Raw genomic sequence first — 25,846 nt, 5'->3', positions numbered from 1 at the left:
TGGGCCATGCTGATAAAGTCTTCTGAAGTCCATGTATTTGGTTTGCTGTGCCCAGAGCTAAACTTGCATCTGATTAGGATGAGCTGCAAAGGTGATACTTTTGCTGAGTATAACTGGATTTTAACCAGCAGCATTAAGAAATACGCATTTTTCCTTAAATGTAAAATTTAGCAAGTGGCATAGCAGCAACAGTGCCTACATTTTAATGTAAGAGAAATAGAACTGTAATAATTCAAATCCTTCTTTAACTTGGACCACCGGGGAAGTGAAAATTAAATCTATTTTTAGCTTCAGCAGAATTCTTTGTAAAAATGCTTACACAACGCTAATATGCAACTGCTTGACTGTGAAAAGAGTTGTTTTCAGACTAACTCTTCTGACCTCAGTAGATAAGGATCAACCTTCAGGAGAGAAAGAGATAGATAGTGTATTTTAAAGTGTGAACTTGCTGCTGCTTATAAGTTTTTTTTTTTATAGATTTTGTTTTCAGGCCGATAGGTGCATTCAGATCAAGGAACGTGTCCTGGGTTCAGCAGTAGCAGTCATGTTTTTTCCTTTGTGTTAACTGGTGCAGTGCTGTGTTTTGACTTCTAGTTTGAGAACAGTGTTGGTGAAGCCGATGTTGTCGGTTGTTGCTAAGTGATGTTTATGGAAAAAACATGACTGCTACTGCTGAACCCAGGACAGAACGTTAGAGACTCCAGGCCTTGAAGACTTGTGTTCCGTTACCTTTATATTCTGATCTTTTTCTTTGGATGTGTCAGTATTAATCCCAGCCTGTTAAGAGACTTGTCTCAGCCCTTTGGATAACTCTGCCAGATGCGACTTTCTTCCCGGACTGAACTGAGCTGGACAGGCAGCATGCACAACAGCACTGCTGAAACTCCGCTGATGGCTGAAACGTGGAATGAGACTCGGTCCACGCAGTCACGGGGCTCTGAGTTTTCCCTGGGCGTGTTGGTGCTGCTGGCTTTCCTCATGGTGTTGCTGGCTTTGGTGACCATCCTTGGAAATGCCCTGGTGATCCTGGCTTTCATCATGGACAGAAACCTCAGGCGTCGGAGTAACTATTACCTTCTCAATCTTGCTCTTTCTGACTTTGCAGTAGGTAAGTCCCGGCAGCGGAGGCACGTACTGCTTTTGTCCTGGGAATCTTAGGAGAAGCGGTGGGGTTTATTTTCTGGGTGGGTGGTTTCTTCTAAGAGATCTGTTTCCCAGGTGTGTGTCTTGCGGGAGAGTAAGGAATGGCGGAAGCTGCATGAGGTGTTTTAACAGCATATTATGTGTCACAATATGTTAGAATGAGAAATGCATCCTTTTTCATACAAATATTTTTAATGGTGCTTCATAACAAAAGAGCAACTATTGTATGTGAATACCACTTGAAGGAAAGGGGTTGTTTGCTACAGTTTAAGATTTAACTTTGTTCCTCCTGTAAGATTGTTCATCACACACTTCAGGACATGATTATTTTTGACAGTGTGACTGTTTTCTTATGCAGCTACCGGTGGTACATCCGCGTAAATTAATTACTTCTCTACGTAGTACTAATGGCTTTTGAGTGTGTTACACTACAAGAAAACACTTTGACTATGGTTTTATACTGGCTTTAACTCAGTGAAATGCAACTTATAGATCAAATGGATTGATGGCAGTAACAGCCTGCTGGCATCTCCCATCTGTTTTTTTTAGTAGTCCACTCTTTCCGTAGCGTCATTGCAAAAGTCAAGAAAGTTGGCCCCTGGAGGTACCATGGATCCAGTTGTGGTGCATGATGGTAGGCAAAGAGGTGGGGGGGCATGAATGCCTTCAGCGTTCAAACCAGGGAGACAGCCCATATGACAGAAAAAGCCTGACAAAACCATGGTCGTGGGGCAGATGTTCCAGCAAACACCTGGACTTGAGGCTAGCAAGGAGGTGTTTCTTGCAGAAGTGCTTAAGACAGTCACAGAGGCCAGTATTCACCAAATTAAGAGGAGGGAACTGGCACTCATCGACCTACTCCACTTCTGGCAATACCATCCCCTGTGACTGCAGTTTGTTGGTGCTCTGTAGTGAAGTATGAGTTTAGCCTTTAAGAAATTCTGTAATTTATGCCATTTATCATCGGTGGTGACTAATTCTGGGGCTCAACCCATGCAGCAGAAACCAAATAATGTGTGTGCTGGAGCTTTTCCTTCCTGCTTCAGCCAGACAATTTGCTTGAACTGCCATTTCATTGAGCAGGTCTTCTGCAAAAGTCTGTTTCTCCTCCTGTCTTACAGTTTAATCAAGAGATTTAAACACCTCTACATCATTAGAGGTTTAAATACTTCTACATTGGCTCTTGTTTGTGGTTGGTACCTAATGGAGTCTTAAATCAACCAAGAGGAAATTATCTGTATCAGTGTTATGTTGGCCTATAGACCATTTAAACGTAAGACTTTGTCTTTGGGATCAGTCAGAAAATGCTTTACTTTCTGAAGCTGCTGTGATATTTTCTTAATTCCTCAGAAGTCTGAAATCTTTCTAGGCATGTGACTCACATGTTTTGCATCTACCGATTAGTAAAAGTGAGAATAGTTTCAAATATAAATGCTTAAAGCCTGGTTCTTGCATCTGTATTCATATCTATAACTAAAAGTAGTTGTTACTTTTTGACGTGGTGCCAAACATCAATCCCATTGAAGTTGATGAGAGCAGCAGCTGTCATCAGCAAGTATGAAAAATGAGTATTTTGTACAAAAGGGATGCTGCTTGTGTTTAAGGTGTGTGTTAAAACAAGTCATCAGTAGTGAAACCTCTGTGTGCATTTCCCTGTTGCTGACAGTCTATCAGCTGTCAGTGGGCCACATCAGCCTGGATATGTTCAGTAACTTCTAAGCTCTTGCTGTACATATTAAGAAAAGAAGACTCTGAGGAGCTTGAAATGATCTTGAAGCTGCATGTAGTTTCCTGTTTGTCTCTGGTAGATCAGCATTTTCAGGAATGTAGCATCCGATATCGCACCATACTTTTGAAAAAAATATTAGTGGTAAAATGAAGAAGTTGCTGGCTTAAAAGTAAAACTAAGACATAACCTTTTTATAAAAACACTTCAGTAGAAGGCCTTTTGGACAAAAAACAAATGTTACAAACAAAAAATGATTTCTGGAGTTAATCTCAGCTGGAGAACCCGTATGAGATTAAACCACCCATTAAAAATGGGAGAAGGTTTCATACCTCTGCTTTGTCTACTCTATGTCTTGTAGAAGAAGTTTCCTGATACCGTGCAGACTGCCCCATATATGCTCTCTAGATTACAAAAGCTTACCAATCTCACAATAATAACCAACATCAGCAACATCTGTAGATGTGTTTGGGGGAAAACTCTAACACAGATAAAAGACTAGAAGCAATGAGATTACATGTCAGAGCACAAACACAGTGCATACATGCTGCAGCACCGATTATGTATCTTTAGAGACTCTAAGTTAGTTAGACTGCAGTTTTCTTATTCAGCAGATCCTTTTTTGCTGATTTGTCTTGAACTTATTCCCAACAATTGGTGTACATAATTGCAGTAAGATCTAATACATAGAAAGACACTGTCAGATTTCATGGGAATATAACAATTTCTGTATATAAATTACATATTCACCGTAATAGACTTTATTTATTTATTTAGCCATATACCAGGATATTGTCTCTCTGTGCTTCCAAGACTACTGTTTGCAATACATATCAACCAAATGGTGTCTCTGTGGTTGCTTCCCATAGGTGTGTTCTGCATGCCTCTCTACATCCCTTACAGCCTGACAGGGAAATGGCACTTGGGAAGAGGCATCTGCAAGCTCTGGCTAGTTATGGACTATCTCCTGTGCACAGCTTCAGTATTTAGCATTGTTCTTATCAGCTATGATCGTTTTCTGTCAGTTACTAAAGCTGTAAGTACCTTGTTTATAGCTTCTCCAATTTTGTCAGAAGACCACTGGAGGATTTTATTTACCAAACTTTGCCATGTTGGCGAGCACAAGCTCAAATGTAGTTGAGATAATAGCCCTCAAAAATACATTGGCATGTGGAGATTATTGGGTATTTGCAGCTTGATGGGGTAAAAGTTCTGCATTGAGCATGCTCCAGCCCAGAACAGAACTTTTCTCATCATTTTTGCTGCAGGTTGCTGTTGTGTTGCTACTTGAGGGAGAGCAGGCTGAGGGATGAAAAGGGTAAGGCAGGATAAAAAGGGGACAATAAAAAAGGAAATTCAAAGTAAACTGGATGTGGGTTTGGACCTAAAATCAGGCATGGGAAGAAAAGGCAGTGGAGCTAGCACAGTGAAGTGAAGAGCACTGGTGAGAATGTCTAGACCTGGGATATGGTCCCAAATAATCCTGGAGAAGATTAGGAGCAAGAACAAGCAGGATGGAGAATGGGGGCCAACTGCAGCGACTGCCTGTGAACATGAGGCAAAAAGTCCTCTTGGTGCATTCACAGGTATCTTACAGAGCCCAGCAGGGAATAACATCCAACCCTGTCGTCAAGATGGTGGCCATCTGGGTCTTTGCATTTCTTCTCTACTGCCCAGCAATCCTCTTCTGGGAGCACGTGGCTGGACACAGCGTGGTACCAGTGGACCAGTGCTATGCTGAGTTCTTCAGCAACTGGCTCTTCCTCCTGTGTGCGTCCACCCTGGAGTTCTTTGTGCCGCTGCTCTTGGTGACCTACTTCAACGTGCACATCTTCCACAGCATCCAGAGGCGCCAGCGGGGCGGCAGCACCCAGGGCTGCGAGCGTTCAAGGACCAGTAGCCTGTCCTGGAGATCCTGCCTCTCACTGAGGCAAGGAGTGTTTTCTCCCCCGCTGGAAGCAGAGAGCAGCGTTTCTTCCTCCATGAGGGCAAAGAGGGAGTCTTTGGTAACTGAGAGCTCATCTCCAACCAGAGACAATTCCATAACGCCAGAAAATTACTTTTTTGTTTCTTTTTGCTCAAGGTCTGGCTCAAAACTGCAGCAGGACAAGAAAATAGCGAAGTCACTTGCCATAATTGTGTGTGTGTTTGCCATTTGCTGGGCCCCATACACTTTACTAATGATCATTCGTGGGGCCTGCCAAAGGGAGTGCATCCATAAGTCCCTGTATGAAATAACCTTTTGGCTTTTGTGGCTCAATTCCTCTCTGAATCCGTTTCTCTACCCTCTCTGTCATATTAAATTTCGAATGGCTTTCATGAAAATACTATGTCCCAAAAAGTTTGCAACGTTGAGATCAGGTTACTTTTAGATTGAAAACGAAAAAGAAAGGTTCAAGAGAAGCTGAATGAGGAATGTGATTCAGTTACACAACGCTGGAATTACCAGGTACTAGATTTCTTATGAAATAAACAGGTGTAGCTCCTTATATCATAGAGTGGTGTGCATTGGAAAGGACCTTAAAGATCATCTCATTCCAACCCCCTGCCACAGGCAGGGACACCTTCCACTAGACAAGGTTGCTCAAAGCCCCATCCAACCTGGCCTTGAACACTGCCAGGGATGGGGCAGCCACAGCTTCTCTGGGCAACCTGTGCCAGTGCCTCACCACCTGCACAGTAAAAAGCTTCTTTCTCATATCTAATCTAAAACTCCCCTCTGTCAGTTTAAAGCCATTCCCCCTTGTCCTGTTACTACCTGGCCTTGTAAAAACTCACTCTCCAGCTTTTCTGTAGCCCCTTTTTAGGTACCAGAAGCTGCTCCAAGCTCTCCCTGAAGCCTTCTCTTCTCCAGGCTGAACAAGCCCAGCTCTCTCAGCCTCTCTCTATAGAAGAGGTGCTCCAGCCACCTGAACATCTCCATGGCCTTCTCTGGACTCACACCCACAGACCCATGTCCTTATATGGGGGCCCCAGAGCTGGATGTAGTACTGCAGGTGGGATCTCACGAGAGCAGAGTAGAGGGTGAGGTCTCACCTCTTTTGACCTGCTGGTCACACTCCTTTTGATGCAGCCCAGGATACGGCTGGCTTTCTGGGCTGTGAGCGCACACTGAAGCCAGCTCATGTTCATTTTCTCATCGACCAACACCCCCAAGTCCTTCTCCTCAGTGCTGCTCTCAACCCATTCTCTGCCCAGGCTTTGTTTGTGATTGCCCCAACCCAAGTGTAGGACCTTGTACTTGGCTTGGTTGAGCTTCATGAGGTCAGCATCAGCCCACCTCACAAGTGTGTCAAGGTCCCTCTGGATGGCATTCCTTCTCTCCAGTGTGTTGACCACACCACAGAGCTTGGAGTCAGCAAGCTTGCTGACAAACAATCTATCCCACTGTCCATGTTGCTGACAGAGATGTTGAACAGCACCAATCCAAATACTGACCCCTGAGGAACACAACATGTCACTGTTTTCCACAGTACTGTATTGGGAAATAAGTTAGGAATCCAGTTGCTCTTGTCTCCCTCACTTCCTTTGAGCTATTGTTAGTAAGATAGAGGAGTCAGACAGAAGCTGATAGGCAAGAAAAATTACGTGGTTATGTGAGGGTCCTGATTGGTCTTTTTATTCTTCTGATGTAGAAGTTATTTCCAGCAGAGAAAGGCACAGGAGAGCGTTGTACCACTTATCCTTGAGCAAGGCAGCAGAAATATTGGGAGCTATCAGAGGGAGGGTTCAATCCAAGAAGGTTCTTGTGGACCATGAGTCCCTGTGGAAATTGCGCAAGTCAGCAGCATTACTGACCTAAGTGCTGATGACATGAAATTCTCCCTACACATGCTCTGAACTCATGGCTAGTGCAGGTCCTGCAAGATACGGCATGGGGTTCATGCTGATGAAAGGCATCAAAAAGGGTCCTGGTTAAAGGAAAAAGTGATACTACCGTCAGATGCAAATTTCTCTTCTCTTTTGGGTAGGCAGAACTGTATGGGACCTTTCACACATGTATGGTTTGGTAAGTGAGATTGACCAGGCAACTCCCTGTCTTTCTTACACATGAAAAAAACCATAACAACAAAATAACCTGAACCTATTTAAAAATACCACAGTAAAACTCTACTTTGAAGTACAGAACTTGAAAATTGCTATGAAAATGTGTGAAGAAAAAGCTTTTATAAACAAAATTCATGTGTGTATCTAAGTGCAAAAACTAGAACTGAATAAAGACAGTGCTACACTTTCTAGGAGGAATGTCTGGATACTGGAGACGTGGCACTTTAGTTTAATTGATGAACAACAGCATAGTCCTGCATAAAGCATCCTTGGGCTTTAAGCGAAAGAACTGATGAAGGACCTCTTGCTGAGCAAATCTTGGTAAGGAAAATTTGGTTTTATTGCTATTTGTGTGAGGGCCTTGTAGGTACCCAAAAGGCCTTAACTGCCATGACCAACCTCACTTGGGCCCCCACCTCTGACATAAACCTTGGGCCCTGTAGCACCGTTACACTGGGGTTGTCGTGACCTGGGGTACATGAGTGCTTGCAGGTTGGTCTCCGTTCTGTCCTAGCATTTTGTTGAGGTTTTAACTGGACTTATGAGATTGGCCTTGTTCCAGCTTGTCACCCTATGTTTGTGTCATGTTCTTCCCAAGCCATACCAGGGGAACTGCAGTTGTCCACAGTGGCATAATCTGTGATGTTACAGAATCATAGAACCAATAGGTTTGAAAAGACTTTAAGATCATCAGGTCCAACCATTACCCCACGACTGCCAAGACCACCACTAAACCACGTCACTGACAGCCTCAACTACACAGTTTTTGAATACTTCCGGGGAAGAAATCATGCAAGTGGAGCAAATCCAGTCTGATCAGGGGCTCCCTAGTATGTTCTCAGCTCTGCCTGCCAAGAGTCTCCTGTCCTTCTTCTCCCAAAACGATTCTAGATCCCACCCTTTCCTTTTATTTTTTTATCAGTGCTATCCTAATGCTTTATTGTTATATCAATTTCCTTTCAATTGCATCCTTCAGTGCTGGCTTTTTCTTTTTTCCTTGAAGCCTCACCGTATTTCTTGTATACCCGTAGTGCTTGGTTTCCCATTTTGCATCAGGTAGTTCCTCCGTACTGTCATACTGCCGATAGATTTGCTATGGCACATATTTCTGTGTGCCTTGCTCAACGGTTCCCCAGGCATATTGGGACAGCTTTTTTACTAAACATACTCTCAATTACATTACTGTTTTCCTTCTCATTTCTTGTACTATGAAAAGGTCTTTCTTTTTTAAGAGATCTACACAGAAATCTAATATTCTCTAAGTAAAACCTATTGTAATGTGTTAGCAGCCTAACAAAGCCACAAATACATTCCCTTACCTTATACAAACTCTACCATTCATAGCCTACCTGCTGCTAGGCTAGTGCAATTTTGGGGTAGAACCCAAGGTTCTTGCATATCATCATGTCAAGCAGGTCTCATCCCTGGTATTTCTAAAATGACAGTGCTGCCTCATCTCACAAATGCCAAACCCTAATGACTTGTATTCCTAATAAATGTAAACAATCCTAGCTGACTCCCTTTGCTGGTATGGAGGTTCTCACACAATATTTTGGAAGGGTTTTAAGAACTTGAACTAAACATGATGTAAAATGAAAAAAAATTATTTAAGGCAATGTTTTTAAAAATATCAGAAATTAATGTCAGACATTTTAAGCAAAAAAAACTTAACAGATGTAGTCAGACCAAAAAAAAAAAAAAATCCAGTTCCTCTTTGGTCTTGATTTTAACTGCATGAATTTAGTTTAAAAACAATGTTTTATCAGCAGTGTTAATGAAGTGAGTTAGAAATAGCTTTTCTAGTGTAAATAGGGTAAAGTGTTATAAAGTAGAGTGGCTGGATTTTTGTACGGCAAATCTGGAACAACATCATATAAGGAGAGAAGATGAAGGTGAAGTCCAGTTTCTTTCCGTGCAGAAGGGATTGCTTTCTTGAACAGAAGAGAATGAAAAAGGCAGACTGCCTCTTTCCTTACATCACCAAATCTAGGGATTTCCATCTCAAGAATTTCCCCCTCTAGCCCCTTCTTCAGGATGTGGTTACTATCCTTCAAGCTGGATCAGACTTTCTTGCTGTTGTTTGCACAGTGCTCTGATCTTCTCTCATGTGCATACGTGCTCCCTGATTAACTCTCCCTTATCACTCTATCATTAAAGAAGAGTATTTGTTAAAGTTCTCAGTTGCAAGAAGACTCAATATAACCAATTGTGACTCTTCATTGATGTGTTCTCTCTTGAGCTGTGGAGCTTTTAAAATCAGCCTGTAGGATAATGTATAATGATTTATGTTTGTCCTCTTCACACTGGTATATCTTGAACACCTATCTACGTCTGACCAAGGAAGAAACACAACCTCCCCCTAAAGACAATGCTTTTCTTACTCCTAGGAAGGAGGAGAGTCACACTGCTGTGTAGGTGCCTTCTAAAACAAGTCTGCTTTCCCCAAGCACCTGCATTACCAACAAAGTGAGAAGCTTCCCCAGAGCATTATTTAGATGAGCTAAACCCCTGATTTCACCCCTTAAGACAGCAGTTGAGAGGGCATGCTCATCCACAGGTAAGCTTGTGAATGCAGGCACTGTGAGTGCATCTGCTAGTTTTCCTTATGATAGCTTCTCACAGAAGCCTCATTCTTGGGATTTTTTTCCTCTCACTGTTTCAACCTGCATGTTCCTGAAGATGTCACTAGTGCTACATGGCATGTTTAAACCTTGCAAATCCTTTCAAAAGGTGCCATTTATACGCACAATCCTGCATGATGTGACACCAGCACTTTCTGCTAAAACGCCACCAGATCTGTTATATTACATCTAGTGTTTACTCTGCTGCAGAAAAGATTAGGGGAGGGGATTATTGCCTTGGCAAAGAAAGGAAGATTTTAGTAATGCAGATAATCATAAGTTAGTGCAGGACTTCATCCTAAATTGTCGTACATAGAAAGTGTCCTGTGCTCTGCATTTAAAGCAGAGCCTTATATCACTCATGGAAAAGGAGAACAAGTAATACTGAGCTGAAAGCAGGACCTCAACAATGTGCCCTCTCCTCTGATATAAAAGGCTTTTCTCTCATGATTGCTTTAAGCTATTTAATAGTGGAATGGTGCTAAAATATCTATTTGTCTCTCCTACCTTCTTGCTGCTGCCCCTGGCCCCATGGTCCTGCCCCACTGCCATTCTAGGTGAGAGCCTGTGCATCTATGCAGGATATTCAGTCTAGGAACTGATCTAGATGAAAAGTAATTAGTTTTCTGTTTGGTTGGTTAGTTTAGGGTGAGTACCTTATCTAGCTTATCACACAAGCATGGAATTGCTAGCACCTGGTGTAACAGAATTGCTGAGACCTCTCTTTGTAAGCAGCTTACTTTTGGGTCAGCTTACAATGTTGAAGCTGCAGCTCAGCTTTGTATGTGAGTACTTGGATATGTTTCTCCATCATTTTCTAGAGATCAGAGCTTTAGCTTGGCTGTCTTGGTAAACCTGCAGTAACTTTAGCAAAGTTGTGCCAAGCTAGAGTGGAGTAGGATCTTGCCTTGATCTGTACAGTGAACAACTTCAAGAGATCTCTCAGCTGGGCTTTTGGGATTGGATGACTTCCCCAGCAGGACAGATCTCACTTCTGTTGCTTTCCCTGGCATGCTAAGGGTCTTAGCAACTTTAGCTCTGTCTTTAGCCCTTTGTATGGGGGAAACTGTCTGTAACTGTTAAAATTAGTGGAGTTACCTGCTGAGACATTTACATTGAACTGATTCTGCCGCTTTTGACAACTGACTGCAAGTAGAATCAGTCCTCGAGTACGTACAAAGACAGTATGTCAGTGCAAATGCCTATGTTACAGGACCTGAGCCAAATTAATTTCTGGAATATTGCCATGGAAGTTAATAGGTATCACCTCTGAAAATTAACTGTTTGCATTATTTGTATTATTTTTGAGGGGCAGGACTTATTAGGGAAAAAAATCTAATTTGATTGGGATCACAGGCTGAAATCAGTAGGTTTACTGTCACTCATACTGATAGGGATTCAGGCTTCCAGTGACACTGGGAAGTGAGAGGAGGATGACACTAAAACTGTAGCTGTGTTTGAGGAGTGATTGTGCATTTTGTTCCTGTTGCACTGGAGTGCTGAGCCAGTACTAGTCATCAGCTCAGGGGAGTTTTGCTACTTCTAATCTGGCAAAAATATTGGCTACCTTTTTAAACTTTTCACCTGGAATATTGAGCAATAAACTGCATTTCACGTATTGGTGCTCCAATAGGTAAAAATACAGAGTCTTTTTTATGGATGACTAAAGGACACATAGACTACATACGCACCCATACATAGACTGCTGGCATATTCAAATTTAATGTGTTGAATTGCTATACTTCTGTTTGGATCACACAGATCATGAATGGTAGAAAAGTCTGAACCAAATAGGGAATGTGAGGGGCAGTTGCTAGTTGACTTCTAAGTTGCTCTTGTGAGACCTCACTTGGAGTACTGTGTGCAGTTCTGGTGTCCTCAACATAAAAAGGACATGGAACTGTTGGAACAAGTTCAGAGGAGGGCCACGAGGATGATCAGGGGATTGGAGCACCTCCCGTATGAAGACAGGCTGAGAAAGTTGGGGCTGTTCAGCCTGGAGAAGAGAAGGCTGCGTGGAGACCTCATAGCAGCCTTCCAGTACCTGAAGGGGGCCTATAGGGATGCTGGGGAGGGACTCTTCATTAGGGACTGTAGTGATAGGACGAGGGGTAATGGGTTAAAACTTAAACAGGGGAAGTTTAGATTAGATATAAGGAAGAAGTTCTTTACTGTGAGGGTGGTGAGGCACTGGAATGGGTTGTCCAGGGAAGCCGTGAATGCTCCATCCTTGGTGGTGTTCAAGGCCAGGTTGGACGGAGTCTTGGGTGACATGGTTTAGTGTGAGGGGTCCCTGCCCATGGCAGGAGGGTTGGAACTTGATGATCTTAAGGTCCTTTACAACCCTAACTATTCCATGATTCTAAAACTGCAAAGTAGCAAAAAACCTCAGGTTTTGATAAAGACCTTGAGGATATCTGAATGTCTCTTCTTACGTAGCTTCATAGATGTTAGAAAAGACTGTCTTGAAGATCAGTTAAATCAATTACCACAGAGATCTAGCAGAATTCTTTGGATGTATTTTTAACAAGAAAGGGAGCCAGCAAAGCAACAGTTCTATCCTACATCCAGTTCTGGGCTGGAAAATATTTGGGAGGTTAAATAAAGTCCATCTTTTTTTCCTTTCCTGTCTTCCAAATTTACTATATTTACTACATTTTTAGCTAAGTGCCTTTTAAAAATTGGTGCAGATTATTAGATTGCTGGGATTAAAAAAATGTTTTTTTCTCATTTTTGACATATTGGCTGTGTTAAGAAATATCCAGAGAGGGAACAGTGCGAATTGGACTTTTGTACTGCTGACGCAGTGTCACGACTTTATGGTCATGTCAGATAGAGAGGACTATGTCGCCCTCAGTGGAGCAACTCAAAGTCTCTCTGTAGTGATCTGTAGTCCTGGAGCTAATCTGTTTATTTTTTGCACTGGAAGGCACAAAGTGTTCATATGGCCATCACCTCCTCTCCTTCCTCCCCCTGATCCTCCCAGAGCAAAAATCGTCAGTGTAAGAGTTCCCATGGGTGCTTTTTGGTGGAACTTAGTGTTAGGATCTTTACATCTTGGATTGTCTTTCATTCTCGCTTCAGGCCATTAGTCTTTGCCTCGTCCTCTTTAGCTGCCCTGCATAATTCCTGCCTCTCTGTGGCTCTTCCCGGTTTAGATTTCTTAATTGAAAGGAAAGCTGCCACCATGGCACCTGAAGGGCTGCTGGTTGAGCCTGCAGTGGGGCAGCAGCCCACAAAGAGAAATGTTGTGCTTCAGACTGTCCTGGTGGCTCTTGCCATCAGCTGTATTTTGCTGACAGTCAAGGCACTTGGCATTCAATTTAGCTTTTCTGATAGGGAGAAAGGGCTTCTATGCTATGAGGTGAATTTGAAAGCCATGCCCTGCCCCAAAGAGGAGGGCAGAGATGTGAGGTGGGCAACACGGCACCATGCCCAGAAGGCAACTTTCAAGAGCTGGATACCATGTGCAAAAGGACCTGGATGGCCCAACCTGCAGGGACTCCAACTTTAAATGATTTTGGTGTGTAACAACGAACATCAAGGGCAGGTTTGCCTGATTTATGATTTTCCCTGGGCTTGTGAATTCAAAGCTGGGCTGATTGTTTTGGTTTTCAATGAATTTCAGGCTCTAAAAATTCTTTCCCTTGACCTCCAAACTGTAGTTTAATTCCTGCTCCAAAGTTTACTTACTCCTCTTTAATACCTCAAATTAAGCTATAGATGCTTTCTTAGGCTATGATCTGGTTATGTAGTAGTCAGGAGGGAGTGTGGTTGAGGGTTTGTTTGAAAGGTGAAGCAAAGAGATGAGAGATGAGGGCCGGTATGGAAGACCTTCGGTTGAGCACACACTTGGGTTGTGTCCTGCACTGTTGTGGTGTATGAAGGTGCTGAAGTCCTTTTTCCCTGCTGAGACATGAATCCCCCCTGAACTGGAGCATTCAGGGTGGCTCCAGTAACAGGAGCTGCTAGTCCTTTAAAGCCTCTTTTCTTTCCTTCTTTTCCTTCTCTTATCCTTAACTGCTCTGAACATCTTTTCAGTATCAGGGAAAGCAAAATTCTCCCTCCATGTGTGTGGTTTTATTAAGGGAACAGAAAGAGGAAGCAGAGCTTCCTTGCTTACAACAGAAGATGTGATAGGAGGAAGTACAAGGCTACTCCACACAGAGTGGGGAAAGTAAAGTTTCTCTGGAAAATGAAGGAAAATTTGAAAAAGAAAGCAGAAGACTAACTGCAAGCCTATTTATGTTTCACAGCATTGATGACTGTTGTACAGTGTGCGACTAAAACACCACTGAAAGGAAACAGCCTACAGGAAAGCTGGAGAGGGACTATTCACAAGGACATGTAGCCATAGGGCAATGGGGAATGGCTTCATGCTGAAAGAGGGAAGATTTAGATTAGACATTATGAAGAAGTTCTTCACTGTGAGGGTGGTGAGGCACTGGTACAGGTTGCCCAGAGAAGCTGTGGCTCCCCCATCCCTGCCAGTGCTCAAGGCCAGGGTGGATGAGGCTTGGAGCAACCTGGTCTAGTGGAAGGTGTCCCTGACCATGGCAGGGGGGTTGGGACTGGGTGATCGTTAAGGTCTCTTCCAACTCAAACCATTCTGTGATTCTATGAGTCTGTGAAAATGATGAGTGCAGTTACTCATACAAGCCTTAGTCATAAAAGAAAAATTCTATGTTATCATTTTATTATTCCTTTTCATAGTGGTCTCCAGCCTCATAAGTGGCAGAGGGATCTCCAAACTTAAAGGATGTCTGCAGTACAGAGAGTAAGCTATCTCTGAAGTTTGAACATCCACGTGAGTGCAGACCGACTTTGTGAAGTTAGCTGAGAGCCACATTCAGTCACGACATTTCTAAAACCTCACAACTTTTTAATAATATGAAGTTTATACTTTTATTTACATACTTAAGTTTAATAAATACTGATCAGTTTAATACTTGGTACAGTGACACAGGGAGTTTAAGTTCTTTTATTTTAAGGTCTTAGGTGAGCTAAGATTTAAAGGTGATTTAAGGATTTAGATCAGTAGAAAATAATGAATTGTCTTTAAATCTTGAACACAGCTTAGCTACAGCTTTGCAGACCATCCTTTAGATATTTAAAAACAATTAATGTTTTCTCATGCAGCAGAGTTTGTGCCAACTCCAGCATGTTTTAAAACTGACGCAGTTATGTTGCCCTCAAAGTGACCTGTGCCACTGAAATGACTGTTACCCAAGGTTCAATTTTTTCCTTCAAGCGTTCATAAGTTTAGGAATGCTGTAAGCAGTTTTCTTATGGTTTTATCTTGCCATGTCACCCTTACAGGTAAACTGTATCTGACACTGAATGGAGCCTTCCTGCTCCACATCATTTCCAGCTTCCTTAAGAATGGTTGGCTGGGAGAAGAGGCTGACGGGGCTAGTAGTACCACTTCATATAATTGTAGGATAATTTTGGTTGGAAGGGATCCGTGAAGGTCATTTAGTTCAAGAGAGAACACTTCAAATGTGTAAACAAGTTTTACCTTTTTCCCCGTTTCTTTCTCTGTATTAGCTCTTCTGATTCTCTGAGGGAGTGAGAGCACAGAAACTACAGCACTACAATTCTCAATTGTTTTCCTTCTTAACAGAGTTCTAAAGAAAGACAGATTTTAAATGGCAGGGAATGTTTCTGAGGCAGTGAAATGGGAATTGTTATGCATGGCATTCACCACACCTTGCCCTACAAGAGTGAGACACAGGCTTTCACAGGTCCAGGGCACTGTCAGCAGCCACCAGTGCCTCCTACTACTCCACCTCCTGTCTGCTGCTTCTGACAGGTCCTGTTTTGCTGACTGGTTATGTGATAATGTGGTCCATGTCTAGTGAAAACTGGACATTAAGGGTGGCAAATACTGAAAGTGGTAGTGGACATAAGATGAAACCAACTTGTTTCTTTGCTTTTTCCCAGGGCTTTGCCTCCTTTTCTATGTCAGGGTCTCCTAGACTTTGTGCACCTGCAGAGCACTGTAAGCCATCATATTTCTGTCACAACCTGGTCAGAAATCAAAGAGTGGGGGAGTGCTTGACTCTTGTCCAACTGATTTAACTGGAAACAGAATCTTTGCATCTTCTCTTACTCACATAGGAAATCTGTATTAAAGGCTAATAACATCCAGGCTATACTTATACCAAGTGTATTGATGCCGGGCTTCATTTCTATTCCTGATTTTATTAACTTACAGATGTGACAAATTATTTTATGGTAATATTCACTGACATTAAAGTACAGGAATTTTTAAATACAAATTATGTGAAGTGCTATAATGGCCCACTTATATTGGTTTTCAAGTAACCTTGCATTTGATCCCCATTTTGCAGAAGTAACCGCAATGCTAGTTTCATGCTGTTCTCTTAAGATGATCTAATTTGAATAATTTGATTCAAAAGTTGGGTCAGAGCATGTGTTTTACATAAAAACATAGCAATGGTCTTTGAAAAGCACAGAGTAGGAACTGAGGAAACAAAGACAATCCCTGAGCATCTGACGGTTCCTTACTCTCAGGTCACTTTGTGCAGCCATCATTTTCACATACCCACTGCTCACCCTGAGATGTAATTAGCTTTCTGTCTCACAACTCTTCTTGGAAACCTTTGCCTGAGCTGCAAAGCTTTTGCAGCTTGTTTTCTTTCCAACCTGCATTTACTCTCGACCACTTTGTATGCATAGGTTCTGTGCCAGTGTTGTCTTTTGTTTTAGAGAGGTCTCTTTTTCCCAGGCTGCTTCTCGCAGACGCATCCCCCCTCATTAGGCTGAACAGCCAGAAGTCTCACATCCATTTTCCTAACCTTCATGCTGACCTCTATGTGTCTCTTCCAGCTGGAAGGTATCTCCCTGAAATGTGGGTGACCAGAATTGTATGCAGTTTTCCATATGGTATCACCTGGGCCTCATACAAAGACATGAATGCTTCCCTATTTTTACTGGAAATACCTCCCCTGCTGCCCTCATAGTTACCTTTTCAAAAAAAGAAATTGAGTGAGTCTGGCAAGGTCTACCTTTAGTAAACCCATGTTGCATTTTATCCCATATTGCTTTTACCTCTGCATCATTAATTAGACTCCCCACTGAACACTATTTTAAAGCCTAGCAAGCTATTCAAGTGGCTCTAATAGACCTGTAAATATGGGTCAATTTTTTCACCTTCTTAATTGCAGGTCATACCCTTACCATTCCTGAGTCCTGTGGCACTGTCTGCAACAGTTTATCAAAGAGATTTGCTAGGAGACTTGAAAAATCGTGTGGCTGAGCTTTCCTAACTTAAGGCAAGATATTTTCTCATTCTTCTTATTTGAACCTGCTGGTGTTCTTTGTCATAGGGAAGCTGTATATTTTCTTTGTATTCAGTATTCAGTTTGACTGACTTATCTGTGCTTTTGTTCTTTCAAATCTATGCTCTAACTTACAAAACATTTTTGCTGTATTTCCCATTTAATTTAAGCTGAACCAGTTTGTAATAACTTTGTGAAAGATACTTTCTATAATCATCTATCTTGTATAGTGCCTTTAATAGGAACCAAACCAAGTCTAGGCAATGTTTGTTGAATGAAAGTTGCTAGGGATGAAGATACTTGGCCATCCCAGCTAATGGTATTGTCAGACCATACTACCATTAGAAACATTTGTTTGCTAACCTATATCTAGGCTGTCATAGTTTGCCATAACAATATTTCAGACAGCTCTTAAATGACCATAGTGAGATTGCTGGGGATAGCCAAATGTGCTGGTGGAATTCAATGGCTGATCATTGGAAAATGCCTTTGTCCCCAAACAAGGATTTTTTCTTCTGTGCTCAAGCTCTTGTATATTGGTGTCATCCTTCTTTCTTATTGTGGCTTCTTTCTCATGAAACTGCTTAGAAAGTCCAGGTTATTTTTTAAATTTCATGGTGAAATTCAGTGGTCTCAATGACAACAACAACAAAATCCAGCTATATTCATCTCAGGAATAATATTGCATGCTTTAAATTGTGTCCTTGCTGTGGATTTCAGAAAAATCAGTGAGGCCAAGCATGTCATATAAACTATGTTAGAAGTGTTCTCAGTTGTCAAAGCAGGCTTCTTTTATTTATGGCTTTGATTAGCTGTTACTCAGTTTGGGGACATAGGGAAAATTTGGGAAAAGTGGAAGCCAGTAATGAATGGCCAGGAGAATACATTTTTCTAAAACAACAAAGCCCCAAACCCACCATCCAGACTATTCTATAAGCAAATGTGCCCAATGGAGATAGTCCAGACAACTGCACCTGGACACCACCTGGATATAATTAAGGTCCCAGAATGGAAGATGTGTTAAACTAGATGCCAGAAAATTTAACACTGTCTCTCCTTTACTCACCTGCTGTAAAAGGATGGCATATTGCTCTGAGTTAGATAGTACAGCAGCATGGACCCATAGGACTCTGGATACCTCTGAGGAAGATCTTAGGTTTTGTTTCTGCCAGTGCCTCTGTATACACGTTGGCTTTTCACTCCTTCTTGACGCTACGAGATCAACCACATGCAAAGGGTATTGCTATGGCTTGCAAGAAGGAATTCCTTTGGGACTCTCTCATGGTCATATTCATGGGCCAGCCACAGTCTCCCTTTGTCTCCTCTCTGAAGGTATAAATTCTTAAAACAGCACTCACCATGTCGTTTCTTTCTCTCAGCCGTTACTGTCCATGTTATTTATTTCTCAATGTGTCATTCAGATCCAGACTTCAGAAACACTCATTTCATGTGCTCCTTTATTATCCTGAAGTGGAGAAGGCACAAGAAAATTTGCACATATTTTAAACTGGCTTATTCAGAAACTGACTTGGTTGAAATGAAATGTAATGCTTTGCCCGCAAAAAGTGAAGGGGAAAAATTAAGTTGAGCAATGCAAAATATAAAAGTCAGTTGGTTAAAATCTGACACAGTGCCTTCATTAAATGTTAAAAATCTCTGTTGAAATAGTATTAGCACAGCAGGGTTATGAAGAGCCAGAGGTAAATAATGGCTCAGAACAAATAAGCCTCAGCAGGAAAAAAAAAGATACATTTCACCTTATGGTGATCAGAAACTGTCCTCGTATATGTTAGAAATTATGCCTAATCACATTATTACTGTCATTACATGCGACCTTTTCCAATTGCACTATAATTAGAGTAAATGGTAAAAAATCAGTATGAGTGAAGACTTCCTATATATTTTTATGTTTTATTTGTTTTGTAGAGGAACTTGGGACAAGAGTCTGTTTCAATAGACAGTGCAACAAAGTGATTTGGTCCCTGATTGACTTTCTCACCTGGGATGCTCCAACGGAGGAACAACGGAATGCAATCAGGTATTATGATGATTCATGTAACTGGAGGTTGACAGATAAGCTAGACCAAGATTTTCCTGAGCTAGGTGCTTTATAATCACAGAATGATCTGGTCCTTGCCTGAAGAAGTGCTAACAGCCTTGATAAACGATAGAATAAAGTAAAATTAGTACATGAAGGGCATGTCAGCCACCTGTGACTCCTTCTCAGCCTTCAGAGATCCTGAGAGAATTGGGTCCTGAAGAGGGACAGAAGGTGGTGGGTCAGACTTATCTTGTCTGTCATTGAATTCAGTATTATTCCTCATTAACAGAATATACGGTACTAAATGAATGTGCAGTGATACATATATAAAAGCAATAGCAATGCTAAAATCCCTGCCATTGTGCAGGGTCTTCATAGAATCGTAGAATGATTTGGGTTGGAAGGTACCTCAAAGATAATCTAGTTCCAACCTCCCCTGCCATGGGCAGGGTCACCTTCCTTTAAATCAGGTTGCTTAAAGCTCATGTCCCTAATACAGGGCTTTGGTGATTCATCTTTGTTGGAGGAGCTGGGAACACTTTGTGACCAGCAGCGAGTGACCAGCATTGTGTTAGAGAGAGCCCGCTCCAGGAGGGGGGATTTTGCAGAAGGTAGCATGAAAAGGAGAGAGAAGCAGGTTCATTTGCTCCTTGTAGCTCGAATGGGAAGCAAAGCAGACAGAAAAGCAGGGCTCTTGGGAAAAGGAGGGCAGGGAGAAGAGATCTGCACTTTGGGACGCTTGCTGCTGGTGCAGCAAAGGACTGTGAGGCAGGAGCTGAAATGGGGATCAGCGTAAGGAAAAAGAGAGCTACAAAGGTGTCATGGAATCTATTTTGAATAGACACAAGAAATAATGTGTATCCTGGATTTTATCTCAGAGAAAAGCTGCTGTAATCTATGTAAATGAGGATGAAGGATTCAATCATATAGAGATATTTGTGTTTTAGATTTGAAGTGGCTGTTATCTTTAGATGCAAACAATGTCTAGAGGACAGGAAAGAGAGCAGTTGTGTTAGGATTTTCTCCATCTTAGGGAATAAGTGTTGAGTATTGTCACAGATAATATGATTCTATGATTCTGTGTCTGTGTAAAAAAGGAAACCTGTCTTCTTTCTTTGTGTGGAAGCGTGACTCTATTCCCAGCCAAACCTTTGTGATACAAGCAAAGTTAGAACAAAAGAGTATCAAACCAACTAAAGAAAAAGAACACAGGCACAAATAAGTCTTGAAATATATATATTTGGGCAGAATATGAATGTTTAAAAGATATTAATATACCCTCTGAGAGATGAGGAAAGTTTCTGCCATCTCCTATTATCTGGCTTAGTAGGCTGAATAAGTGAATAATTCAGAGAGCAAAGTTTCTCCAATGAATGAGTCACCTAGACTCCAAACTATTAGCATGCAGCCAAGGCACATTGAAAAAGGAGAGTTCATCCACACTGGTTTTAGTAACTGCTCCACTCAGTGGGGAAATAAATCAGTTTTTCCTCAGTTAACACAGGATCTGAATAACCATCAATTCCCTCCACAGTATCTGCAGCACAAATGGTATCACAGATGCTTGATTGTGGGTATAAATTAGCATATTATGCCCATAGGGGGAGGCTAGATGATGATGGCTTAGTAGCTGAAGCCTGCTGGCCTCTGGGAAAGTGCAAATGTAATGTCAGATGACTCAGTTTGCCAGGTGAGCAACAGGGGCTGTGCCTCAGCAAAACAAAAAGGTGAAAAATGAAGACATATTGCAGAGCTGTGTCTGTGGTCATAGATGCAGTGCTACTTGGCATCAACACTTCCTGACAGTCAGAGGGGAGGAAAAGCCCTCCGCACTTTTCGAAACTTAAATTGATGAGAAGAAAGGTGGAGAAGTATCTGGGTAAAATGCCATGGCATGGGTCCTTCCTCTCACCTACTGGCCCCTCCTGGAGGAAGGGGTATGACAGTTACTAGGAACTTGTGTTAGAGTTGTAGGAGCTACCTGTGGAAACTCAGACCTCCATCTAGAAGGCAGTGTCTGTGGCTAAAGATCCTGACACTGTTTAAAAGCAAAAGACAAAACAAGGTAGAAGGCAGCAGATTTGCAGATTTGCTGGCTGCAGAGACTTCGGGAGTGGACAGAACTGCTGTAACATCATCTCAGTGTCAGACCAACTTGCATATGGACTTATTTAAGAATCACAAGTTATAGCATACATAAGCAAAATAGTTCAAGTTCCCCACACAAACTTCAGTGGGGTATCATGAATTTGTGAAGGACTGATGGGTTAAATATACCAGGAGTCAGTAGGATCATGATGGCAAAGGCAACAAGCAATGAATTTCACTGCCACTGCAGTAGAATCCCGTCACAGCCCCACTTCTGGTCCCCAGGGATAATATGCAGCATCAGTGTGGGACCACTAGGACGGGGACCAAAAACAGTGCAGCACTACAACTCACTGCACCAGCCTGGCTGGGCCACTGTTTTCTTTCCTGTAGTTTATTTCCTTATACATCCTCACAGCAGGTTTTCCTCCCTGACTTTTTTCTATTCCCATCCTTTTTGTTCTTGCCACCCACATTCTTTCTCTCTTACAAAGAAGAGTTTGATTCCTATAAATCTTCCAACACTCAGCACCTCTCTCTTGGTGGCCTGTTGTTCGTGAGGCAGCATCTGCATGGTGCCAGGTGGGATCCTTTGTCAGCAATTGACAGGAGATGCTGCTGCTGGTAGCTATTACGCACATGAAAAGGAAGGTGATGCTGAAGCGAGGTTGTTAGAGAGCCACGAGCCTCTCTCCTCACATTGGGAGGACAAGTCTACAGATTTCTCCTTCGCTGCTGCCAGCATGGAGCTGTCAATTATGGCCTGGGCTTTGAAGCTGGAGCAGCAGCTTGGCCTCCCCCTCCTTGGCCATCCCTGCCTCGTCCGCTGTGCAGAGCTGCTTCTCCAGGTTAATGAGGTGCTGGTGTAATTCTGGCACCCGCCTCCTGTGCTGACAGCTGTACCCTGGCTCCAGGAGGCCTGGCACGTTCCTACTGCTGTTGCTGACCCAGGACCCTCGCTGGAGCTGCTGTGCACCTAGCAGCAGCTGATTTCCCATGGGCTGGGAGGGGAAGACAGCAGCAGTATCCAACACTGTTAAACAAGAGACTTGGGTGACACTTAGGTTTTTCTTACAGGCTGGGTGAGTCCATCTTTCACTGCAGCTGCTAAGTGAGGAGTGAAAAAGCAGAGTCCATCTTTCTCCTTCTCTTCGCCCTCCACACATGCAGCAGTCATGGGTGCCCTGCAATGTGAATAGCTCCCTGATGAGGACAAGGAGCATATCCTTCTGCCTGCCTGCTGCCAGGGCAGCCAGCAAAGGCAGCTACGAAAGCAACATTGCTAAAACCTCATTTTATCATCATAGGATAAGTGTGGTGTATCCTGGGAAAGGGAATTTTCCACGTCCTGGGTGTGCACCCACAGGCGTGCCTCTGTAAGTGGCACCTGTGCAGGCTCTCCTGTGCCATCAGTCACCTGCTGGTGCCATCTCATCCAGGGTAGGTCCAGGTCTGCCCAGGTGCATCCCCAAAATGTTCACTGCTAGTGAGGAAACTCCCTCCAGGGTTTCCAGAAAGAAAGCGATTCTTAGGCAGTGGGAGCAGGGCTGGAGCAAGGCTGGGGGGAAGGGGATGTCCCAGGCACTGTTGTGAGCAGCACACAAATGGGAGAAGCAGGCAATGACACGGAGTGGAAGTGAAACTTCCTGCTCTAGCAGGAGGCCCTAAGGGGACCTGTCCTTCAGATCTACCACGTGGCAGGGGGAGATGGCCATACCAATGTCCTACCAATGTCTTCAACCAGCCCCAGGGAGGGAGATCTTGAGAACAGGGTTCCTCTTCTGTTGCTTGAGGTTGCAGGGGATGACTTGTAACAGCAAATGTTTACTTCTCAATTAATCATTGATTTTTTTTTCCAATTCACTGACACCCCCGAATGTCCCTGGAGCTGCTGGAAAAGACAGAAACAAAGCTACTAGGTGCCTTAATTAATTATCTGGTTTTCTTTCCTCTCAGGAACCAAGAATTTACTTCTCAACATTCATGGGTCATGGATTCTTCTCTCAGTATCCATGTAACTTATTTAAATGTTAGAGCTATCGTATCTACAGTGCAGCCAAGGATGATGACATTGGGAAGTGGATTCTCATGTAGTTACTCCACTCTTTGATCTTTAATGCACAAGCAATCACTCAGATGCACGGAGCCCTTCTCCTTCCTTTATGATGGCATTTTTCCACCTGATGAATATTTTTACTATTATAGATCTTATGAGAGGAAAGATTGGCGTAGGTGGTAAATTGCCTTGAAGCACTTGTAATCAGTACTATTGCCAGTAAATTCATATTTTTGCAAATACTGGGATGTTGCTGTATAAGTGATCTTATACACCATTATAGGCAAGGGTGACAATGAAGGGCTGCTTTGTAGCTGATCTGGTGCAGCTGCAGAGCCCTCCAGCACAGGCACAGCTCATGGGTAATGGGCTGTGGTTCAGAAGGAGGAGGGTGAGGAGGAAAGGACATGGAGGCTGAGCTAGGGCTGCCCCAGGCACCACTAGTAAACGGAGACTACTGCCTGTTAACCTGCCTCCCATCACTCCTTCACAGGAGCTTTTGCTAGTACTGCTAATCCTGCTCTAGGGATTTACCAGGAATAAAAAACAGGAATAAAAATGTCACTGTTTAAACCAATGTGGTTCCACAGATAGAGGTTTCCAGTGCAGGCTTAGCCTCCGGTCAGTTTTGTAAGGGTAGCTCTTGTCATCGTTTATACTAAAGCTGGACTATTGGGGAAAAGAAGTCAGAGAGGTTGCAGCATCGCTGACCCTTTGATTTTGCCTGTTTCCCGGTACTCACTATTTTGGAGCCAAGGTTCCAGCGATGGGCAGATATCAGGAGAATCACAGCATTTGTGGGTTTTTATAAGTCCCTTGACTGCAGCCAGAAGATTTATAGCCAGTCATGACTTTTGAAAAGAGAAGGAGACAGAAAAAATAACACCAAGCCAATTTCACTAATGTGGGACTACATTCCATCACTTCTCTGCTTTTGTGTGGCCAGAGGCACGGAGGTCACCTTCCCCTTCCAGAAATACCTTCTCCCTGCTCACTGAAGTGTTTTAGTTTGCATTCTTTGTGTAGTTTCTGATCTGAAGCCACGGACGACTCTTCCTTTTCGGTTGCCTTTAGTAGCACTCAGGTTTGCTGCTGGAAAGCGAGACACTCGTTTCCCGTAAGGCTGCTGCCTTATAGCCTGGCAGCACTTCTGCACATAATTTTTTTTTCAAATAACGAAGGCAGAGCACCTGCATGCTCCCGAGTAAAGCCTCCAGTAGGAATTACACGGCTGTGCCGGGTGGCCACTGGATGTCACTGTTGTTCTGCCGAATCCCCACGGCAGACACAGAGGGGACGCGATGGAAGCTGGGGGGCAGAACAGTTTTTGGCACCCTCTGCGCTATCTACTACTGCTCTAGGTGTTTTCGAGCAGTCTTGTCTCACGCAAAGGGTCCGTGTGGGTGCTGTAGATATGGGGTATGGATGATCTGGGTACCACATTTTGAGAGCTCCCAGGCTGTGCCCTGCCAGTGCCGTTTTTTTGCGACATAGTCTGTTTCTTACTGGTGCTGGGAAAAAAGAAACTAAGACATGATGAAATTAGCTGAGTTACAGGACAGAAAGAATATCCCTGGAGCATCACGTTTGGGCCAAGGACCAGTTCAGAGGATTGTTCAATGCCTGGCACACAGCCTGCAAAAATGCAATAGACACAAAGAGTGAAGAAATAAGGAAGAACAAATCTCTGGTCCAAATTTCTTTCCAGCCAGTCCTAGAATCTAGAATCACAGAACGGTTTGTGTTGAAATGACCTTAAAGGTCATCCAGTTCCAACTCCCCTGCCATGGGCAGGGACACCTTCCACTAGACCAGGTTGCTCCAAGCCCTGTCCAGCCTGGCCTTGAGCACTGCTAGGGATAGGGCAGCCACAGCTTCTCTGGACAACCTGTGCCACTGTCTCACCACTGTCACAGTAAAGAACTTCTTAATAATATCTAATCTAAATCTCCCATCTTTCAGCTTAAATCTATTCCCCCTTTTCTTATCCCTACATGCCCGTATAAAATGTCCCTCTCCAATAACAGTCTAGGCAAGAGAGCCAGTAGGATCCCCCAGCAGCAGCCTTAGGATGCCTCTGCCATCTCCTGTGGCCACTCATTTACGCACTTCTCCCTGCGCACAGAGGTCTAGGGGCAGCAGGACTCCAGCCAGGCTGCTCAGGCTGCATCTCATGGACCAGCGAGTGTGGGGGGCGAGCTGCAGGGTGCCAGGAAATGGGCTGTGAAGCGTACATCAGCCCTAGCCTGTGCTCACTTCCTGGGGCAAGCAAGGCCTTAAATGGTAAGAAAAAACATTTGTACAAATTAATTGCTTACATAAATCTTCAGGAAGGCACAGGTTTTTGCTGTACCTGAAGAAAAAACCTTTCTGATGAACAACGTAAAACATTGCAAAGCAATGTTAATCCTTAGGAGACACTTATTTTTTTTTTTAACATTTTTTCTTTCTTTGGAGTCTTGCCCAAATTAGATATCTACATATGTGACTAACTTTAAGTCATTTGTATCTAATTTCCTTAGGTTTCTGCAAACAAGGAACAGTCCCATGAATGACACCCCTCAGTGACCTTGATTGTACTTTAATAGTAGAGTATTAAAAGGAGAGAGTAGGAGGCCATGAAAGAGTGAGGAAACAAAAGTTAAAATTGAAAGAATGAAGCTGGCCAAAACAAAATAAATTGCTGAAATTCCATTACTAGAAAGAGATATCAGAGAAAGGCTGGAAAATGTCCAGCACCTTACATGTTTGGTAAACTGTTAATCTGTGCGCAGTGCACAGATCCCCATTTAGTGTTAATCCCATGGAAAAACTCACATG

General features: G+C 43.1%; 1 protein-coding gene across 1 annotated transcript; it reads left to right on the top strand.

Annotated features, from left to right (window-relative positions):
* The first annotated feature begins 692 nt into the window (after window positions 1–692).
* Window positions 693–5,536, top strand: LOC133266908 (histamine H3 receptor-like). The gene is made up of 3 exons (XM_061448630.1): window positions 693–1,108; window positions 3,739–3,905; window positions 4,456–5,536. Exons 1-3 carry the CDS (start codon window positions 820–822, stop codon window positions 5,239–5,241), a joined length of 1,242 nt encoding a protein of 413 aa, XP_061304614.1. The 5' UTR covers window positions 693–819; the 3' UTR covers window positions 5,242–5,536.
* The last annotated feature ends 20,310 nt before the right edge of the window (window positions 5,537–25,846 follow it).

This window comes from Pezoporus flaviventris, unplaced genomic scaffold (genome assembly GCF_033815535.1).
Source record: "Pezoporus flaviventris isolate CSIRO_AGI_PZ_B2104156 unplaced genomic scaffold, CSIRO_AGI_Pfla_v1 ptg000007l, whole genome shotgun sequence".
Classification (NCBI taxonomy): domain Eukaryota; kingdom Metazoa; phylum Chordata; class Aves; order Psittaciformes; family Psittacidae; genus Pezoporus; species Pezoporus flaviventris.
Note: the sequence above shows the minus strand (reverse complement) of the source record. Positions and strands in the feature narration are given on the sequence as shown.